The 16,082-nt window shown below is 43.9% G+C and overlaps 1 protein-coding gene across 3 annotated transcripts; it reads right to left on the bottom strand.

Annotated features, from left to right (window-relative positions):
- Window positions 1–423: 423 nt before the first annotated feature.
- On the bottom strand, window positions 424–15,659 carry taf1 (TAF1 RNA polymerase II, TATA box binding protein (TBP)-associated factor). 3 transcript variants are annotated; one of them, XM_041953083.1, is made up of 41 exons: window positions 15,342–15,659; window positions 14,824–14,938; window positions 14,523–14,646; window positions 14,321–14,437; window positions 13,903–14,025; window positions 13,469–13,710; window positions 12,701–12,916; window positions 12,347–12,589; window positions 12,029–12,263; window positions 11,702–11,809; window positions 11,012–11,179; window positions 10,431–10,558; window positions 10,000–10,107; window positions 9,638–9,811; window positions 9,360–9,533; window positions 8,894–8,998; window positions 8,590–8,790; window positions 8,363–8,504; window positions 7,820–7,950; window positions 7,649–7,729; window positions 7,396–7,545; window positions 7,186–7,305; window positions 6,853–7,028; window positions 6,523–6,755; window positions 6,213–6,420; window positions 5,589–5,754; window positions 5,208–5,419; window positions 4,952–5,060; window positions 4,757–4,855; window positions 4,473–4,650; window positions 4,302–4,369; window positions 4,082–4,204; window positions 3,869–3,961; window positions 3,665–3,749; window positions 3,468–3,535; window positions 2,951–3,067; window positions 2,487–2,594; window positions 2,215–2,310; window positions 1,623–1,842; window positions 1,324–1,495; window positions 424–1,002 (listed from the first exon to the last, which is right to left on the bottom strand). In XM_041953083.1, exons 2-41 carry the CDS (start codon window positions 14,935–14,937, stop codon window positions 780–782), a joined length of 5,958 nt encoding a protein of 1,985 aa, XP_041809017.1. In that variant the 5' UTR covers window position 14,938; window positions 15,342–15,659; the 3' UTR covers window positions 424–779. The 3 variants fall into 3 exon arrangements, with proteins under 3 accessions (XP_041809017.1, XP_041809015.1, XP_041809016.1); XM_041953081.1 differs by lacking the exon at window positions 2,487–2,594 and having other exon boundaries at window positions 5,583–5,754; XM_041953082.1 differs by lacking the exon at window positions 2,487–2,594.
- Window positions 15,660–16,082: the final 423 nt, after the last annotated feature.

Genomic DNA, 16,082 nt, shown 5'->3' with positions numbered 1-16,082 from the left:
CTTGGGAGCAATTGTAATGGATAATTATTTCAGTCTTTCCTGATATGTTCTACTTGAAATTACAAATATAACAAAATAGGCTCACCTAAATGAAATGGAGCCTTTAATAAGATGACTTACACCTGTGCTTTTCCTGTGTTGACATTTCAAAATGGCTGGCATGATTTTCAGCCACTGACCACAATGAATAAAATCATATAACCCAACCCAGTCATGTTGGACATTGTAATCTTTTGTTTGCTGAGGTGCTATGAACCTTGTGGTTTTTTGACCTCACCTGCACATAAAGCATCTGTAATTATTATCTGTAAATAAACTGAGCTTGTCCCGAGTGATGTCTTTTTTGTTTCAATGTAAGGACACACCTGAACGTGGAAGGTGAGCTATCGATACTGTTTTTAAAGAAAGAGTTCACTGTTAATCTTCAGTATGTTTATTCCATTCTTGAGTCAGTCAGTTGCTGAACTATTTGTGAGTGCAGGATATGAAGAAGTTAAACAGGACAAAACAGCTGAACACACACCTCCATGTCAAGATACGTCATAATATTCACTCAACATGTAAAAGGCAAACAGAAATTTACAATCTGGGTACAGGGTACAATGTGTTGTACCCTGTACTGCAGGTAGAGGAGGAAGCCATCAACATTAACCATCATTTACAGAATAAGAACAATGTACAAAACATATTCCTGAGAAATCTTTTTCTCAGTTTTAAAACTGGGATTATAAACAATGTTTTCTTGATGCTGCGTATAAAAAAAACCTAAGAAAACTGAACTAGTTGTCAGAGTCCATGTCGCTGTCTCCCCCTATAGATCTGAACTCTTCGCTCTCCTCGTCTTCACTGAGCTGGACCTGGGAGAGCACAGCCGGGCCTCTCCTCCGCGCTTCATCTTCTTCATCTTCCTCCTCCTCCTCGCTGATGCCGTACTCTTCTCCGTTTCCCATGCTCAGGGGCTGCAGCTGACTCCGGCTCTCTGTCTCCTCATAACTGCCATAACTGCAACAGAAGAGAAGCCAAACAGGACAGCGAGTTGTTTTTAGAAACCTTGAGATTTTCACCCGATCAAACCCCGTGTTTGAAACTATTTATGGCTGACATTCTAAAGCAACAGAGAGTCAATATATTTATATTGTGTAATTACTATATAGTTGTTTTCAGTCTGCCAACTCTTCACAATCCAGCCTTACTGGTGATACATAACTTACTCCTAATGTAAACGTAACATTTTGTGCTGCTGCTACTTCACATTAAAACCATTTCACTTCTCCATTTCGTCTCTATAACACTGAGTATTATTGGTTCCTCGGCCACTTGTACCTGACATTGCTGTCTTCCATGTGGGGCTCATCGGGCCCGTCTCCATCATATGACATCATGCTCTCCTCCTGCTCCATGCCCATGCGAGCCGTCTCTTGAGCTCTCCGTGGAGGTGCAGGTCGCACATCCACCTCTCTGTCAGAGTCGCTACCACTCTCTGACAGGTGTATGGCTGGAGGGGACACACAACGACAACGTGAACATTTTCAGCTCAATATATTCTACATTCATTCATTTGCTTTGCTTCTTATTTTTTCTGTTTGCGTTGCTTTATTCCTCGGCGCTGCAGGTGTACTTACAGGAGAAAGGGTTGTCGCCCTCCTCTTCGCTGGCATCGTCCTCTCCGTCAGACATGAGCAGGTCCTGGTACAGCACGCTGGCTTGGGCTGGGCGGCTAGACCTTCCGTCCTCTTCTTCCTCCTCCTCCTCTTCCTCCTGGTCATGCACCCGTCTGCGAATTGGCAGCAACATCTCCTCTTCATCATCTTCGTCCTCTAGATCTCCATCTGCATCCTCTGCCTAAAAGGGAGGAGGAGTATGCAAGTTGAAAAGCAAGGAAGTATGTAAGTAAACTAAATTACAAACTAAGAATAATAAACAATTAAGCACAAATAAAAATTGATGAGGGTGTGGAACCGATGGATTTTACAATTGTATCTCCCAGATGCATATAATTCATTTTAATTAAAAATCACCACATTTCAACTGAAACAAGCCACCCAACTACAATGATGTCAAATGGTCATTTTAGGCCACAATAATGGGATGATGTGAACATTTAAGTGACTCTGATATACAGTAGTTACTTGCGTAAATATGTAAATGCCTTTGCTGGCAAGTTGTGACCTCATATCAGCTGGCATAACCTTTCAGTAAATCTGGCTTTCTTACAGGAGCAGGAGTCTTGGGTTTGCCGTCATCTTCCTCCTCAAAGCCTTCAATGTCTACATCTGACTCCTCCTCCCCAGGTCTTCTAAGGTGGCGACCCTGAGGGGAAAGAGGATAAAAGTCTGAGAACGTTCTCAAGGCAGATGCAAAAGAACTACTCTCAGTTTACACTGTAAACTTATCTGTAATGTTCTAGTGTGAGAAAGGTTGCTCCGAGGATAGTCTGAGGAGGGGTGGCATGTGGTTGCAAGCCTTATTTCTGTCTCTCTCCATACCTGCCCCCCTCTCTTCTCTGGAGCAACCACTAGAGGTCCCTCAGAGAAAAGGCTGCTGGTCTCTCTGGGCAGACTCCCTGAAGCCCCGCTGTCAAACAGATCAGCAGGCTGGCCAACACCACACACAGCGGCACACACACATAGGGAGAAACAGGACAAGACGGCAGGAGCGAAGGAGAAAGATAGGGTGGGAGAAATGAGAAAGTGAGGAAACTAGATTGTGGAGATGAAACGAGAAAGTCTGGAAAAGAGTTAGTGCAGAGAACGAGCAAAGAAATACAAGGGCTGGGAGCACTACAAGGTGTGGCGAGGAGACTACTGTGAGGAGGAAAGTTGAGACTGCCTGGTGTGGCACGTTATAAACAGCTGGAGGCCTAAAGCCAACTGTCAGTGTAGCAAGATACCCAGGAAACCACCATTTGCCAAGCTAGTAAATAAAAATGGGGCCCTGGCCGCTCTCCTACCTGCGGTGTGTACGGTCCAGGTGTCATTGGGTCCAGACACTCCAAGTCTGCTGCATCTAGAGCTGCTTCTTTAGCAGTAGAGATGTCCTTCTCCAACTGGGTCAAGTGCTCATCATACTATGAGACACAAAAACAGGCCATTATTACAACACTGACTGGTCTTTTTCCTGCTCATAAAATACTGTTAATTACTAGAAATTTGGCTGGAATCATTTTACACATTTGACTCTATAAAGAGATAAACCTCTTCCTGGAGCAGCGCCCAAATACATGCTGTCAGAGTCTGAATCCAATCTAAGCAATTTCAGAAAAGATGCGTCACTATATTTCAAGTAAAACCCTGTGTGTTGTCTAAGTTTACCTGCCAGTATATACTGTGTAAACTATTTTCAGTGACAGGGTGTGTGAAAACCTGGAGGGATAACTATTCCTTATATGAAGATTTGTTAAGAAGTTTGTTCCCAGCATTGTTTTGCAGCAGCTCTAATAATATGCAATATCCTCAGACTCAACATACCTCTGCCAAGGTTTGCTTGCACACGTTGACGATCTCCAAGGCTGTTTTGGTGTAAGGGCTGTCTGGGCCTGTGAAAGACACACAAACAGTATTTGTGCTTCAAACAACATCTTTACTATAAAACTGTAGTTCTTCTCACACAGTTTTCAAAAAGAGCGTCCTTGGAGGGAACGATAACAGTGACATAACACATTTACCATTGTACTTTATGCTGTTGGTGTGGATGAGGCTGACATCTGAAAGGAACGCATCTCGGTTCTGGTATTTGTGTTTGGAGATGTTCTGTTGAACCGTGAAATACAAATACACAAAGAGGCACATTTCCTGTTTAGTTTCTTTGTATTGCTGATATCATATAAATGAGCATATGTGGTTCAAGGCTGACACCTTGTATGACTCACCTTGCGGATGCTCTCCAGATCCATGGGGTTTACAATCACCTTATAATAATCAGGCACAAACTTTTTGTTGACAGGATGGTGAAACGGCCATGACTGTAGTGAAGGGAGGAATTAAGGAATAAGAAGCAGGTCTTTAACTTGTTCTGCATGTGACCTGATTAGTGCTCTTTAACTGACTGGGTTCAGACAACTGAAGAAGAAAGGAAGACTCACATCAGGAACCACCATCATTTTCTGGGTCACAATATTGTCCAGGATGAAGGAGAAGGCCACCTGGTCATCATCATCCAGCAAGGGGTTGATGGCTTTCTCCAGCCTCACCAGCCTGTCCTCCTTCTGCACACACACGCACACACACACACACAATGGTTAATGTGGAAACTGACAAAAGTGCAGGCAGATGTGAAAGAAGACAAAACACATCAACACTCACCTCCTTCAGTTTTGCATCACACAGGTCCAGCATGGACTGTGCGACCTGTGTTATTGGATGTTTTGCGCCTGTTAGAACAAAAACAGAGAGCCGTCTTGACACTGTGATGTGGGTTTAAATTGAAAGTCCAGAGTCTGTTTTCGAGAAATAAACATGCTCTTATAACTTTACCATTGTAGGTGGCGCTGTTTTTGACGATAACTTCCACCGCTTCACGGAACTCCTCCCTTGACGGGTACATCCGCTTTCGTACATTCTCCCTCAGCGTCTGCAGGTCCATGGGCCGCGTGATGATCTTATAGTAGTCCTTCACGACCTTGGCATTGACTGGTGTGTGGAAGGGATATGTCTACACAGGAGAGGCAGAGGGAGTATTGATAAGATAGTAAAGCAGCAAAAGAGGTGACACTGAAACATTGTGGTGAGTGACTGAGTGTGTGCCTGACAGATCTTACGTTGGGGTGATCTCGCATGTCATTGATGATACTCTCTAGCACAGAAGACAAAGTCACCATGGGGTCAGTGCGTCTGCGGTGGATCGCCTTGTGTGGTTTCTATGGGTATTAAAACAAAACAAAACAGTGTAAAGGAAGGTCGAAAGAGTCTCTCAGCTCAAAATGCGCTGAAACAGGCTGTACAATATTTCTTACATTGAGGTAGTCACAGTGCACAGCGCTGCCTACGCGTCTCTTCTTCTTTGGCGGGAGCTGCTGCTTGGGGAACTTGAGCACTAAAGACTTTCTGCGCACCTCATCAGCGCTGTAGGAAGAATAAAACTGTCAGGAACTGCAGAAACCACAGACCAAACTAGTAGAATTTCGCAGTAGATGCAAAAATGCAGCTCTGAGTATCTTTGATAAAAGTCTTCTGAATGTTAAGGGAGGAGGAACGAGGACAATCAGCTACCTCTCGATGAGCTGTTTGCCCAGCACGATCTTGGTGCCCTCAACCTTGATCAGTTCCTCGTTGTCATTGTGGATGACGGTCTTTTCCAGCTCCTCCTCCTGCTCCTCTGTCATAGCAACTGGGTTAGAAGGTGGGGCGTTGGTCTGATAGTACAGCGGGCAGAATTTGTTGGTCCTCATGTGTCCGATGGCTCCACATGCTCCGCACTTTAGCTAGCGAAAAGAGGCAAACATTAAGGAACACGACAAATAATCTGCCTGTGCTATATGATAATATCAATGGAAAGCAAATTGACCGTAGGTTTGCATTTAACTGGGTACCAAAGAGCTGGTGAGGAAAAAGTGAAAGAATATAGTACTAAATCAGCAGGCTTACTTTTACCTTGAGGTCTGGTCTCTCTTTGACCTTCTTGGCCTTCTTCTCTGGAGGTCCCTTGATCTTGTCTTTCTCCTGGTTTCTCTTCAGTCTCCTCAGCTGCTCCTGAATACGCCGGCGCTCCTTCCTCATCTCCTCTCGGTGCTGCTCATCAAAGAGGGCAAACTTTCGTCTGCAGCCACAAAGATACACAGTATCAGCCGTTTAGCATTCACTGGTTCAGTTGTGTTCATGACATGAATCTAATTAAGAGGCATCTCTACAAAGTAAGCTTTCTGACTTCGTCTTTAATGAGCTCCATTCATCTCCACCACAGAGAATCAGTGACATTAGGCTGCCCTGCCGCTTAAGATTAGATGCTACACAATTAACAAGCACCCATATTAATATAGACAAGCACTAACTTAACATTTAACTGCATATTTTTAAAAGTGTGCAGCTGCATCAAAGCTAATTTGCATAGTACTTATAAAAGCACTAAAAGAATGATAAAAGTAGCAGAGCAGACATCATCAAAGCAACAAGCTATACAGGTGCCATGGTGATAAAACAGACCGATGGGTTACTCCCAGGGACCAAATACTCACTGTAAGACAAGACAGCTCACAGTTTGATTAGTGAGAGACTCACATGAATTCATCATCCTTGGTGGTTCTGATCCTGGTGTAGGCGTCGATGACTGCAGCCTTGCGTACTGTCTCGCAGCGGACATATTCCTTGCCGTCCTCATCCCTGAAGGTGCGATAGATCTTGAGTCGCCGCCCTGTGGCTGAGGAGTTTAGGCTGGTGACGGAGGACGTGTCATCGTCCTTGTGGGAGCTTGTGGATAAGGAGCTGGCTATAGAGTGAAGGGAAGTAAAGCTTACGGTTAAAGACACTAACAACAAGCTAATGCGAATATACCCACAGTGCACTCTGACTTTCAGAAACACAGACTCACACAAGCCTTTACGCCGCTCCTTGCGTCCCTTGTTGTCACGATCGCTCTCCTCGCCCATCAGCATCCTCTGCAGCTCCTTCCTCTCCTGCTCCTCCCTCTCACGGGAGAGCTGGGAGCTGGTCTTCTTGTTCTGCAGCATGTTCTCAATGTTCTTCCCCATCTCCTCAAAGTCACTGTCCTCTGCTGAGCTGCTGTCCGTGTCTGTGGAGAGTACCTCTGTCGACTCTAACACTCTGTGGTGGAGGTGCAGCACGGAACGGGACTCAAGGGATGCTCAAACAGAATCCTGAATAACATATAAATATATAGGTAGGTAAAGAAGAGCCTCACTTGTTCTGCAGGTCAAAGATCCTCTGGCACTCCTCTTTGTAGCGCTCCTGGTGCTCGGCAACGGAGAAACGAGAGCCTCTGGCAAACTTGCTCATGGGTCCCTCGCCTGAACGCGCCTGCTCTGTGGACATGGTTCTCACCACATCAATCACCTCCCAGCGTGAGAGCTTCTTGATCTAACACATACAAACACACAACGAATTGAACAAAGCTGAAAAATATGGTGAAAAGACTCCACCCCAAAGGTAAATCCACATGCCTCTCTTGCATTTGTCTCCATTAACAAATCACCTGCATGCAGAGTTTTTGCAGATGTGTGCACTGTGGCCTTACCTCTTCCTCTGGAACACCAAACTTGCGCAGCAGCTGCTTGGCATTCTTCAGTGAGAGTCTCCTCAGGTCAGCGTCTGTCCCTGTCACCGTCTTCTTGGCTGGTTGTGGCTCTTTGTCATCCTGAAAAACCGCACAGGACCAAAGATTTCACCCTCTACACTTACACAAAGCAGAGCATGGGATGCAGACTTTTGTTTTGCATGGTCAGACCTTCTGTTGCGTCGGCTTGTTGGGCACTTTGACGTAGGAGAAACCTTCTCCGCAGCCTGTCGGGTCAGCCACACCTGTGACCTCCAACAGGCATTTCCCCTTCATGGCAGAAATGAAGGCTCTTGTTGTGTTCCAAGGAGCTGTCCGCACCTAAGATGTGCGAGACAGGATCATGGTTTAAAACTGAAGTTTTTTTTGTTATCTCAGGTCTGCAACACTTTGCTTCATTATGAGGGAGCACTCGGATCGATACCTCATCATCAATCTTCATTTGAAAGTCCTCTTCATTCTCCTCTTCTGGAGCAAAGAAGGACTTCTCACCGTATCCAGCGTCCTAGAGTGGTAAAATAACTTTTAGTGAAGCTGTGCCACAGTGCTCACTTGTGTTAACAATCTCCGATAATTTAGAGGAAAACGCAGTTACCTTGAGTCTCTGCTCTGCTACCAGCATGCTATAATAAGAGCAGCACTGCTCTGGAGACACCATGGCCCTGATCTCCTCCTCTGTAGGCAATCTGAAGTCAGGCTTCAACACCCACCAGTTAGAGTCCATCCCTGGCATGAGGACATTGTTAGACATATTGTCTTATCTGCAACCTTACTCTAGATCCAAGAATGCAGCATTATAAGCAAGAAAATCACAATCTTGTTTCCATTATAGATACATGTGAAACTTTGTAGAAAACCATGATTTGCTGATGTAAATTTGAGCCCTATGTGCTATCCTTACACTACATCTTACCTCTGCAGTAAAATCCATAGTAGGTATAAAAAGCTCTTTCCCTGCTCAGATTCCTGTCTGTCAGTTCAAGGCACACACACGGTTGAGCTCCTGCTGCTTCAAACTGCACTCTTTATAACCTCAACACTGTCCTGCTATAACACAACTGGGCTATGATTAGTCCAACAAATAATCACTGAATGGTGCACATACAGGGCGCAGAGTAAAGGATTGAGCCTGGTCTACCTGTACGTTTGAAGTCAGCGCACAGTTTTAGTCGTTTCCTGATGCTGCTCTCTGAGTGAGAGGGGAAAGCTTTCTTTATATCTTCCATGCGGATTCTCCGGGGCCGATCCTTGCTCTTCCAGAACAAGCGGTAAATGAACACCTACAGAATACGGACGTGACAGTTGAGCATTTCCAACAACAATGGGAGTTCAGGTTTCTGGGAGAAGTAAGGCAGATAAACACACCTGTAGGAAGTCTCTGATGTGAGTGTTGGCACGTTTGGAGTTCGGCCCTGGAACTTCAAACAATGGGCACTCCTGACCAACTACAATAATGTCCACAATCTCTCTAATGTAGTACCCGTGTCGCGTTCGTAGTACCAAGAAATCAGTCTCTGGCATCTTGTGCAGGTAGATTGGAGCACGGAAAAGGTTGTTTTCAAACGCCTAAGAGAAAAAGACAGACCATCTCAGGGTTTACCTTGACAACAGACCAGCGCTCATATTTATCTCATCTGTACACTCAATCTTTGACTGTGATGTTGCTGACCTGGAGCAGCTGTCCAGGATGCAAAGAGCCCAGGAAAGGGGACGTGTGGCAGTACACAGTCTCTCCATATTTACAGTCAGGTGCTCCAGGATCCTTTCCAGGTTTCTGAGGAATATAGTAACAATGTGTTTTATTTTGAAATGTCTTTTTATTGAGCATTAGCAACATAGAACATAAAAATACATAAAAAGGAATCATCGTGCTCAAATTTATATTTTAACCCCACCCCCCACCCTAAAGAACATGGTGGACACCAAACCGTAAAAACTGATTACAATGTGTTTTAACAACTTTATCCAACAAACAAGCGACAAGCAGAACATTTGGGATCTGCAAGTGTCGTTAAGTTGAATTTGATGATCTGAACTTTACACCAGAATGAAAACCACAGCCATTCTGCAAATTGAAATAAATTTGACAATCACAATCCACTTTTTAGGCTAACAAAAACAAAGAGTAGCCTCACCCTTTTGTAGTAGTTTTTGATCTTGGTAGCCATGCCGACTTGCATGATGAGAGGGGCGTATTCCTCACTGTACTCTGCCAGGATCAGATCTCCATCTTTGCCTGTCAAGTCCTGTGGAGTGCGCATGAAGAACATGTCCCCTCCACCTGATGCCTGCCGCTCCTGCTCTCGCATCTATACACACACAAAGACAAACAAACAAAACATACCTTCAGCACACTACCACTGCTATCTGAACTTTAACACAGTAATAACGCTTGTTTTGAGCAGGGCTCCACCTTGGCCTTCTTCTTTATGTGTTTGAGCAGTGGTTGGACAGCATGGGGCCCTGGTTGAGCCAAAGCTCCAAATGAGTACTTCTTCAGGGTCGGCCGATGAAACTGGCGCAGCTTCATGGGCCCCATGTGAGTGGGGAAGAAGGGCTGCCTCAGCTCCAGTGCCGGGATGGAGTGCTGTTATAAGGACAGAAAATTTACACAAATTATAGGACTTCCTAGACTTTAACTGCCTACATGTCAGAGGTTACGGCTCTGGGTCTACTCTATATGGTTTGGCAGGATTCTGTCACAATATTTACAAGCATGTCATTGTTAATAATGTCCTATCAGCTTTACCTTTATAGCATTTATTTACTGCTTACCTGAATTATGTTGCCACCGAAGGTCCCCCTCAGGCCTTGCTGTTTAGGATAGTAGAACTCATCATTGGAGAGGTTCCAGGGGTCCTTCACTTCAGGCTGGGACATGTTCTGAGTTGAGAGAAACCATATTTCCCACTGTAAGTAATGTCATTCAAAGCCTTTCTATATTTGAAGTGAATGGTTAGAATACCAAATTTCACCGTCACTGCTCCACATAATAGAATTTTAGAGCCTCGGGCACGAGTATTGTGTCAATTTCATTTCATCACAACTGCTCCTTCATTATGCTCCCTTGATCTTCCTTATTAGAGACATATTTTACCATTTTCTGTTTCAAATGATCTACATCTCCACTGAAGACGCAGACCTTGGAATCTGTCATTTCATATAATCAAACATGTGTCTTCGCCTGCCCTGATGAGGCAGCGTACCTGCTGTGGCTCGTCTTTTATCACCCCAGTCTTCCCCAGCAGGATGCGGCTCTTTTTGATTGCTGTTTCCTTCTTATTCTCCTTTGATGGGGAGTGGGAAGTCATCTCCTCCTTTTCATTAGGAATTTCTACAAGAAACATCAGTTCGTAGTTGATAAGCAGACTAAAAATAAACACATTATTACTGTTTTGAAAAGTATGGCTTGCACACATAATTGAATATCTACAATAATGTTTTTCACACCTTTCATTTTTTAACAAAACAATGGCCCTACATGCTATTTACCTACAGCATGCACTATCTACCAGTCAGTCTCATGGCAGTACATTTTATTTTCAGGCACCAAATAATGCAGATCCCCCAGGGTCTTTGCAATACTGGTCTACAGGCTCTGACATTTTTTAATGAGATGCAGCTGTGAAGTGTATTGTTTCCATCACAAAAAAAATGTAAGCCACATAAATTAAGAAAACATGTAGGCACACAGCATGTTTTATGTATTTTGTTTGAACAAGGCAAAGCAATCCCTCTCCTTGTTAATGCGATTATGCAGCTTTCAAAGACATGACATGCCCCCCACCTAGGATGATATTTTCATCATTAGGATCCAATGTAAGAACTGGTGGTGTGAGCAAGTGATCCATCGCCTGGTCATCCCAGATAATATTATCTTCCCAGCGTCCGTACACTAACTCCTCGTTGTCAATGGGGAAAATGGAGAACCAGGGGGAGTCTTCTTCCTGAGAGGCTGTGGAGGGACAAAAAACAAAGGCAATACAGAAAATGAGTAGTTAGCCCGAGATAAAAAGGAGGTTATGTTTTCAGTCCAGTTTGTTGGTTCATATGTCTCTTTGACAGCAGGATTACAGAAAATCTACAACCTGATTTTCATGAAACTTGGTGGAAGGGTGTAGCATGGGCCAAGGAAGAACGCACTACATTTTGGAAGGTTTTTGAATCAAGGGGCAGACACATTAATTATTTTTCACTTGCATTAACATTGCAAGAAAAGGCATTTGTGCCCGATGTAATAAATGTCATACATTTTAAAATCCATGAGATTGTAGTAAAGGGAGTGACAAAACATAGCCATCTGAAGAAATACAATGACTCCAGATTACAATCCACATTCACCGGCACCAGTAATCCTCTGGGGTAGCCGACACATGTGGTTGCTCAAACTTCTGACCTGTCTGCAATGAACTCCCTCTGAGATAGTCTGGGGTTGAGTGCCCTTCTAGTTTGTATTGCGACGTAAAAATAAGCTCACCTTGATTATCATGGCTGTTTTTTTCCCGCTTAGAGCCAGAGATTGAGGATGCTTTTGGCATGGGTGGAGGCGTAGGTGGCACCAACTGGGAATTACTTCTTGTCAGACCTATAACATTAAAGAGATTATTATATTTCTTTCAGGCACATGAAATATTACAGCACGCTGCTCCAGCATCACTTACCACTGTACAATTTCAGAAAGCTGTTAGGTATTTGTTGCCTCTGTGTTTTGCTGCTGCAATGTCTTTCAGGTTTTGTAAACACCACCCGGGCACAGAAACACACACTGCAAGATTTATTTCTGTATATTTTCCTGCTGTCTTACCCTGCTGAGCATTATAAGCATTGGCATTGCGGGTCATGCTAGAGGGCAGCCAACCCGCCAGGCTGGCTCGCTGAGTCTTGGTCCCCTTGTGCTTTACTTCCTCCCCGTTCCAGATAATATCGTCCTCCCACTGCAGCTGAGTGACCATCAGGAAGACCTCATTCTCGAGGGCTTGTTTATCCTCATCTCCATCTTCATTCGCATTATCTTCAGTGTCGCTGTCTCGCCTCAGAAACTAGAGACATATTATGCACAATATTAGCAACAAAATCAGTATAATTTTCATGTTATGGCTACAGATGGTCATTGTCTGCAAACCTCAGGTGCAGCCTCTGTTATTTCTTGAGGCGCGTCCTGCTTCTCAGCCTCGCTTGACGTCTCATCTTTTAGTTTGAACCCGTAGTTGAAGTTGCTTCCGTCCTCAGACACGCCGAGCATGTCATACCAGAGCTGGGCTGGACCATATCTCCATTCTGCTACTTTAGGTCGAGACTCTGCTTCCTTGTCTCCATCACCACAAGTTTGTGAGAACTTAGATTCTATTGGAGCCATCATGGTTATCTGGATGGCACAGAGAAGCATGTGAGGTGCTTGATACAATGACATATTGCCAGAAGATGACCAGTCGGCATTATGAGAGCCTACAATGGCTGATAGCAGCGAAAGATTTACCTCATCATCAGAGAGACACTGCTCTGGGGGTGGAGGAAGTGCATACTCATAAATCCATCCTGACTTCTTCTCCTGGCTTTGCTCTGTGGGCTCTCCTTCTGGAGGAGGTGTCCCAGGCTGAGGGTCTCGGTGCTTCCGCTTCTTCTTCCTGCGGGCACTCCTCCAAACTGATGGCATGTTTTTTCCAGGACCAAACAGCCGCAAGAACCTAAGAACCTGGTAGTACATCCAAGATAGTGGGTGTCAGTGAACCCCTTCAACTTAATGACTAAAATAAAGTTTTAGCATGGGTAGTGATATATTTCAGCTCAGGACAGTGTCTGTTAAGACGTAGGGCCCTATGAAATCTGTTTTCATTTACAAATTCCATTAACAAACAAATTCTGTGTTTTCCATTAAATTTCTTCTGTTTTCCATTCAAGCACATTTGTGATCAGAAAGTGTCTAATCGTGTGATGGATGAATAAAATCTCAAGAAAATATTCAAAATGGAATGAATATCAATTAATTTGATGTAACACAAGATTGCACTATTTTTTTATCAAATGGATCTCGTGCAGGACAAAACAGAGCATCGTAGTTCTTTTTGTTCATTAGGCATAGATAAAAATGGTTATAATGGAAGGGAAAACCTGATTTCTACAAAGTGCATGAGTATTTTGCCAAATCCACGATATTCTGCAGTTCATAGTTTATTCCCTTTTATTATCAAATTCCATCATGTGTGTTTTCTGCATCGTGGAAATCAAAGGGCTAAAGATGCTTTACCTTTCCAGGCCTAAACTCTGGGAAGAGCTCTGTGACACCTGGCAGGGCTTTGGCAGCATCTTTCTGCATGATGCCAGCAAGAGGGAGGTTGAGCCTATCTGGGGGGCCTCCAGACCCCAAGCCCTGGCAGGGTCGGTCAGTTTCCGACTCAGAATCTGAGGAGCTGCTAAAGTCAACCTTATCAGCCGTAGACGATGGCGCAATGATGGAGGGAAGGATGATGCCATCACCCTCTTCCCCAACTGTGAGGAGAGACAATGAAGCAGCAGCAGAGACAACCACACGTTATCTTCAGATAATTTTGATCTAAAATACTTGATCCTAGCCTGAATTTCTATTGAGTTAAGTACATGATCAAGTTCAACCTCTGTGGAAAAGATCAAGCCAAACCCAAATTCTCCACGGGGACTAATTATGAGTAAACACATGCTTACCAGTTGTGCTCTGGGGGGAGGGTTCCTCTTTCTTAGCAGATGTAGGAAGACTTGGTGGTGGTGGAGGAGGCATGAGCTTAGAATCAATATCCTCGCAATCTGCATCATAGTCATCTTCATCATCTAACGTTAAGGAATTAGAAAACATACAGGACGTTTGCAAAGAGTGTGTGGTTGAGTGACTGAGTGAGAGCGAATGGCAGAGTGATGGTGAATGGAGCGGAGCAGAGGAAAACAGTTAACAGTGAAGTCGTCAGTTTGATCCTAAACCAAAATTTTAGGACTTTTGTCATATAGACACAGCTGTTTCTCAAACAAACTGATGAGGGGATCCTCTCTTTCCCCTATCCAAAACTTTCCTTAAAACTTTTCCTTCTCTGCCATTTCGTTACAGTTTAAGTAGCTGTAAGCTGATCACCTGTTTTCCGGCTGGGCTGCAAAGACCCCATGGCCTGACGATACTTCTTTGTTTCATCCTCAGCGACCTCACTGATGTCAGAATAATCAACTGCATCTTCAGTGCTTTTCACCCAACCTGGATGAGGAGAGATATTGAAAATGTCAGTCCATTCTGTTCCTGGCTAAATTACAGCAAAGTTGCTTTTCATATTTAATCTAACCTTCAGCATCCACACCGCCAGAGTCTCTGTTCTCCTGTTGCTCATCCTCCTCATTGGCAGTGATCTCTGTTATGAGTGAGCCCAGACCCAGAGTACCCAAACCAGCCAAATGCTTTTTGGACTCCTGGGGTGAGGAAAAATGGTAGAAACAGCACAGAAAGTTGAAAACAGGCGACTGACACAGTTAAAAATTAATCATAGAAAATACTGTTGTATATAATTTTCACCATGAATTCACTAGTGCGACTGTAAATGCTATGCATGATGATAATGCATAAAAATGATCTTTAAAAACACCCACATTGTCCAGAACACTGTCATCCTCAAGCTGTCCATCTTCGTTGATGTTGCCAAAGAGGAAGCCGGTTAGAGAGAAAGGGCGATCTTGGTCCTCGTCACTGTCGGAGTCCGACATCCTAAATTGGTGACATTTACAGTTCAGGCATTTGGCTCATCTCTCCTGAGTGACTTGTAACCTTAATGAGGGACATCACTGTGGTCCTTGAATCATGCTGCATGAGCGATGAAAGCATAATGAATTTCACAACACTGTAGCTAACGTTAATTGTGTCTCACTGACGATACAGCCTGTCGAGATTTCGGTGAAGTTATTTATTCTTTTCTCATCATCCTTAAAATGTGTCTGAACAATAAACTGCTTAAGCTGACTGAAGATTTATGACAGTGAAACACAATAAGGTTATCTGTACTGCAATGGAGCGCAGCGTTAGCTGGTTGCGTTTACTAACATTAGCTAGCTCACTAGCTATATGATGCAAACAAGCTATTAAAATTGCCAGAGATGCATATTACACTTACCTTTCGGGACCTGACGTCAGACTTTGTACACACGGATTTCAGCCAGCTTGCTGTATCTGCTGAAAGCTAATGTTAAGTACAGTTCATAGGCAGCTCAGCCTGGCGAAGTTAGCTAGTTGCCTAAACAAAATAACTTGTAACGTTAATAGAGTAACTGAAATTTATGCAAACATCGTTTCTACGTATGCCCAGATCAGCTGCGTGAGGTTAACAGGAAAATCCCCAAAATGCATTTGATGCAGTCTTTACACACGCCGGTTCGGTAGAAACTTTTGTTTTTATTTGTGAACGTCGGGCACTACAGCACCGTTAGCTAACCTAGTTAGCTGGCGGCTAGCGTAATGACCCGGATGGACAAGGTGAGGCGTTCATGCACTCCCTGTAACGTGGTAAACTGTCGTGTTTGCCACAGGGAAGCAGAATTTCTAGACAGTAATATTTGGCAGTATGTAAGTATTCATAACTGAGCACTCCGCATTCATTCAGGAAGATTTAGTGATTTTCTGCCTATAATTATCTCTAGACGAAACCTTCAGATAAAAAGATACATAATAAACAATAAAAAGTACATTATGTACACAAGAGTATAAAAAAAACATTGCGTTGTGAAGAATTTTACAGTGGGTTTTGAATTGATGATTTAAATGTTGCTGGAGTTAAGGCTGACAACTAATGTTTTTAGTTCTAATTTTAACCAACGTCTTACCTGTGCCTGTTGTAGCCCGTTTGTAACTGCATATA

This window comes from Chelmon rostratus, chromosome 14 (assembly GCF_017976325.1).
Source record: "Chelmon rostratus isolate fCheRos1 chromosome 14, fCheRos1.pri, whole genome shotgun sequence".
Taxonomy (NCBI): Eukaryota; Metazoa; Chordata; class Actinopteri; order Chaetodontiformes; family Chaetodontidae; genus Chelmon; species Chelmon rostratus.
The sequence above is the reverse complement of the archived record's forward strand: the minus strand, read 5'-3'. Positions and strand labels throughout refer to the sequence as shown.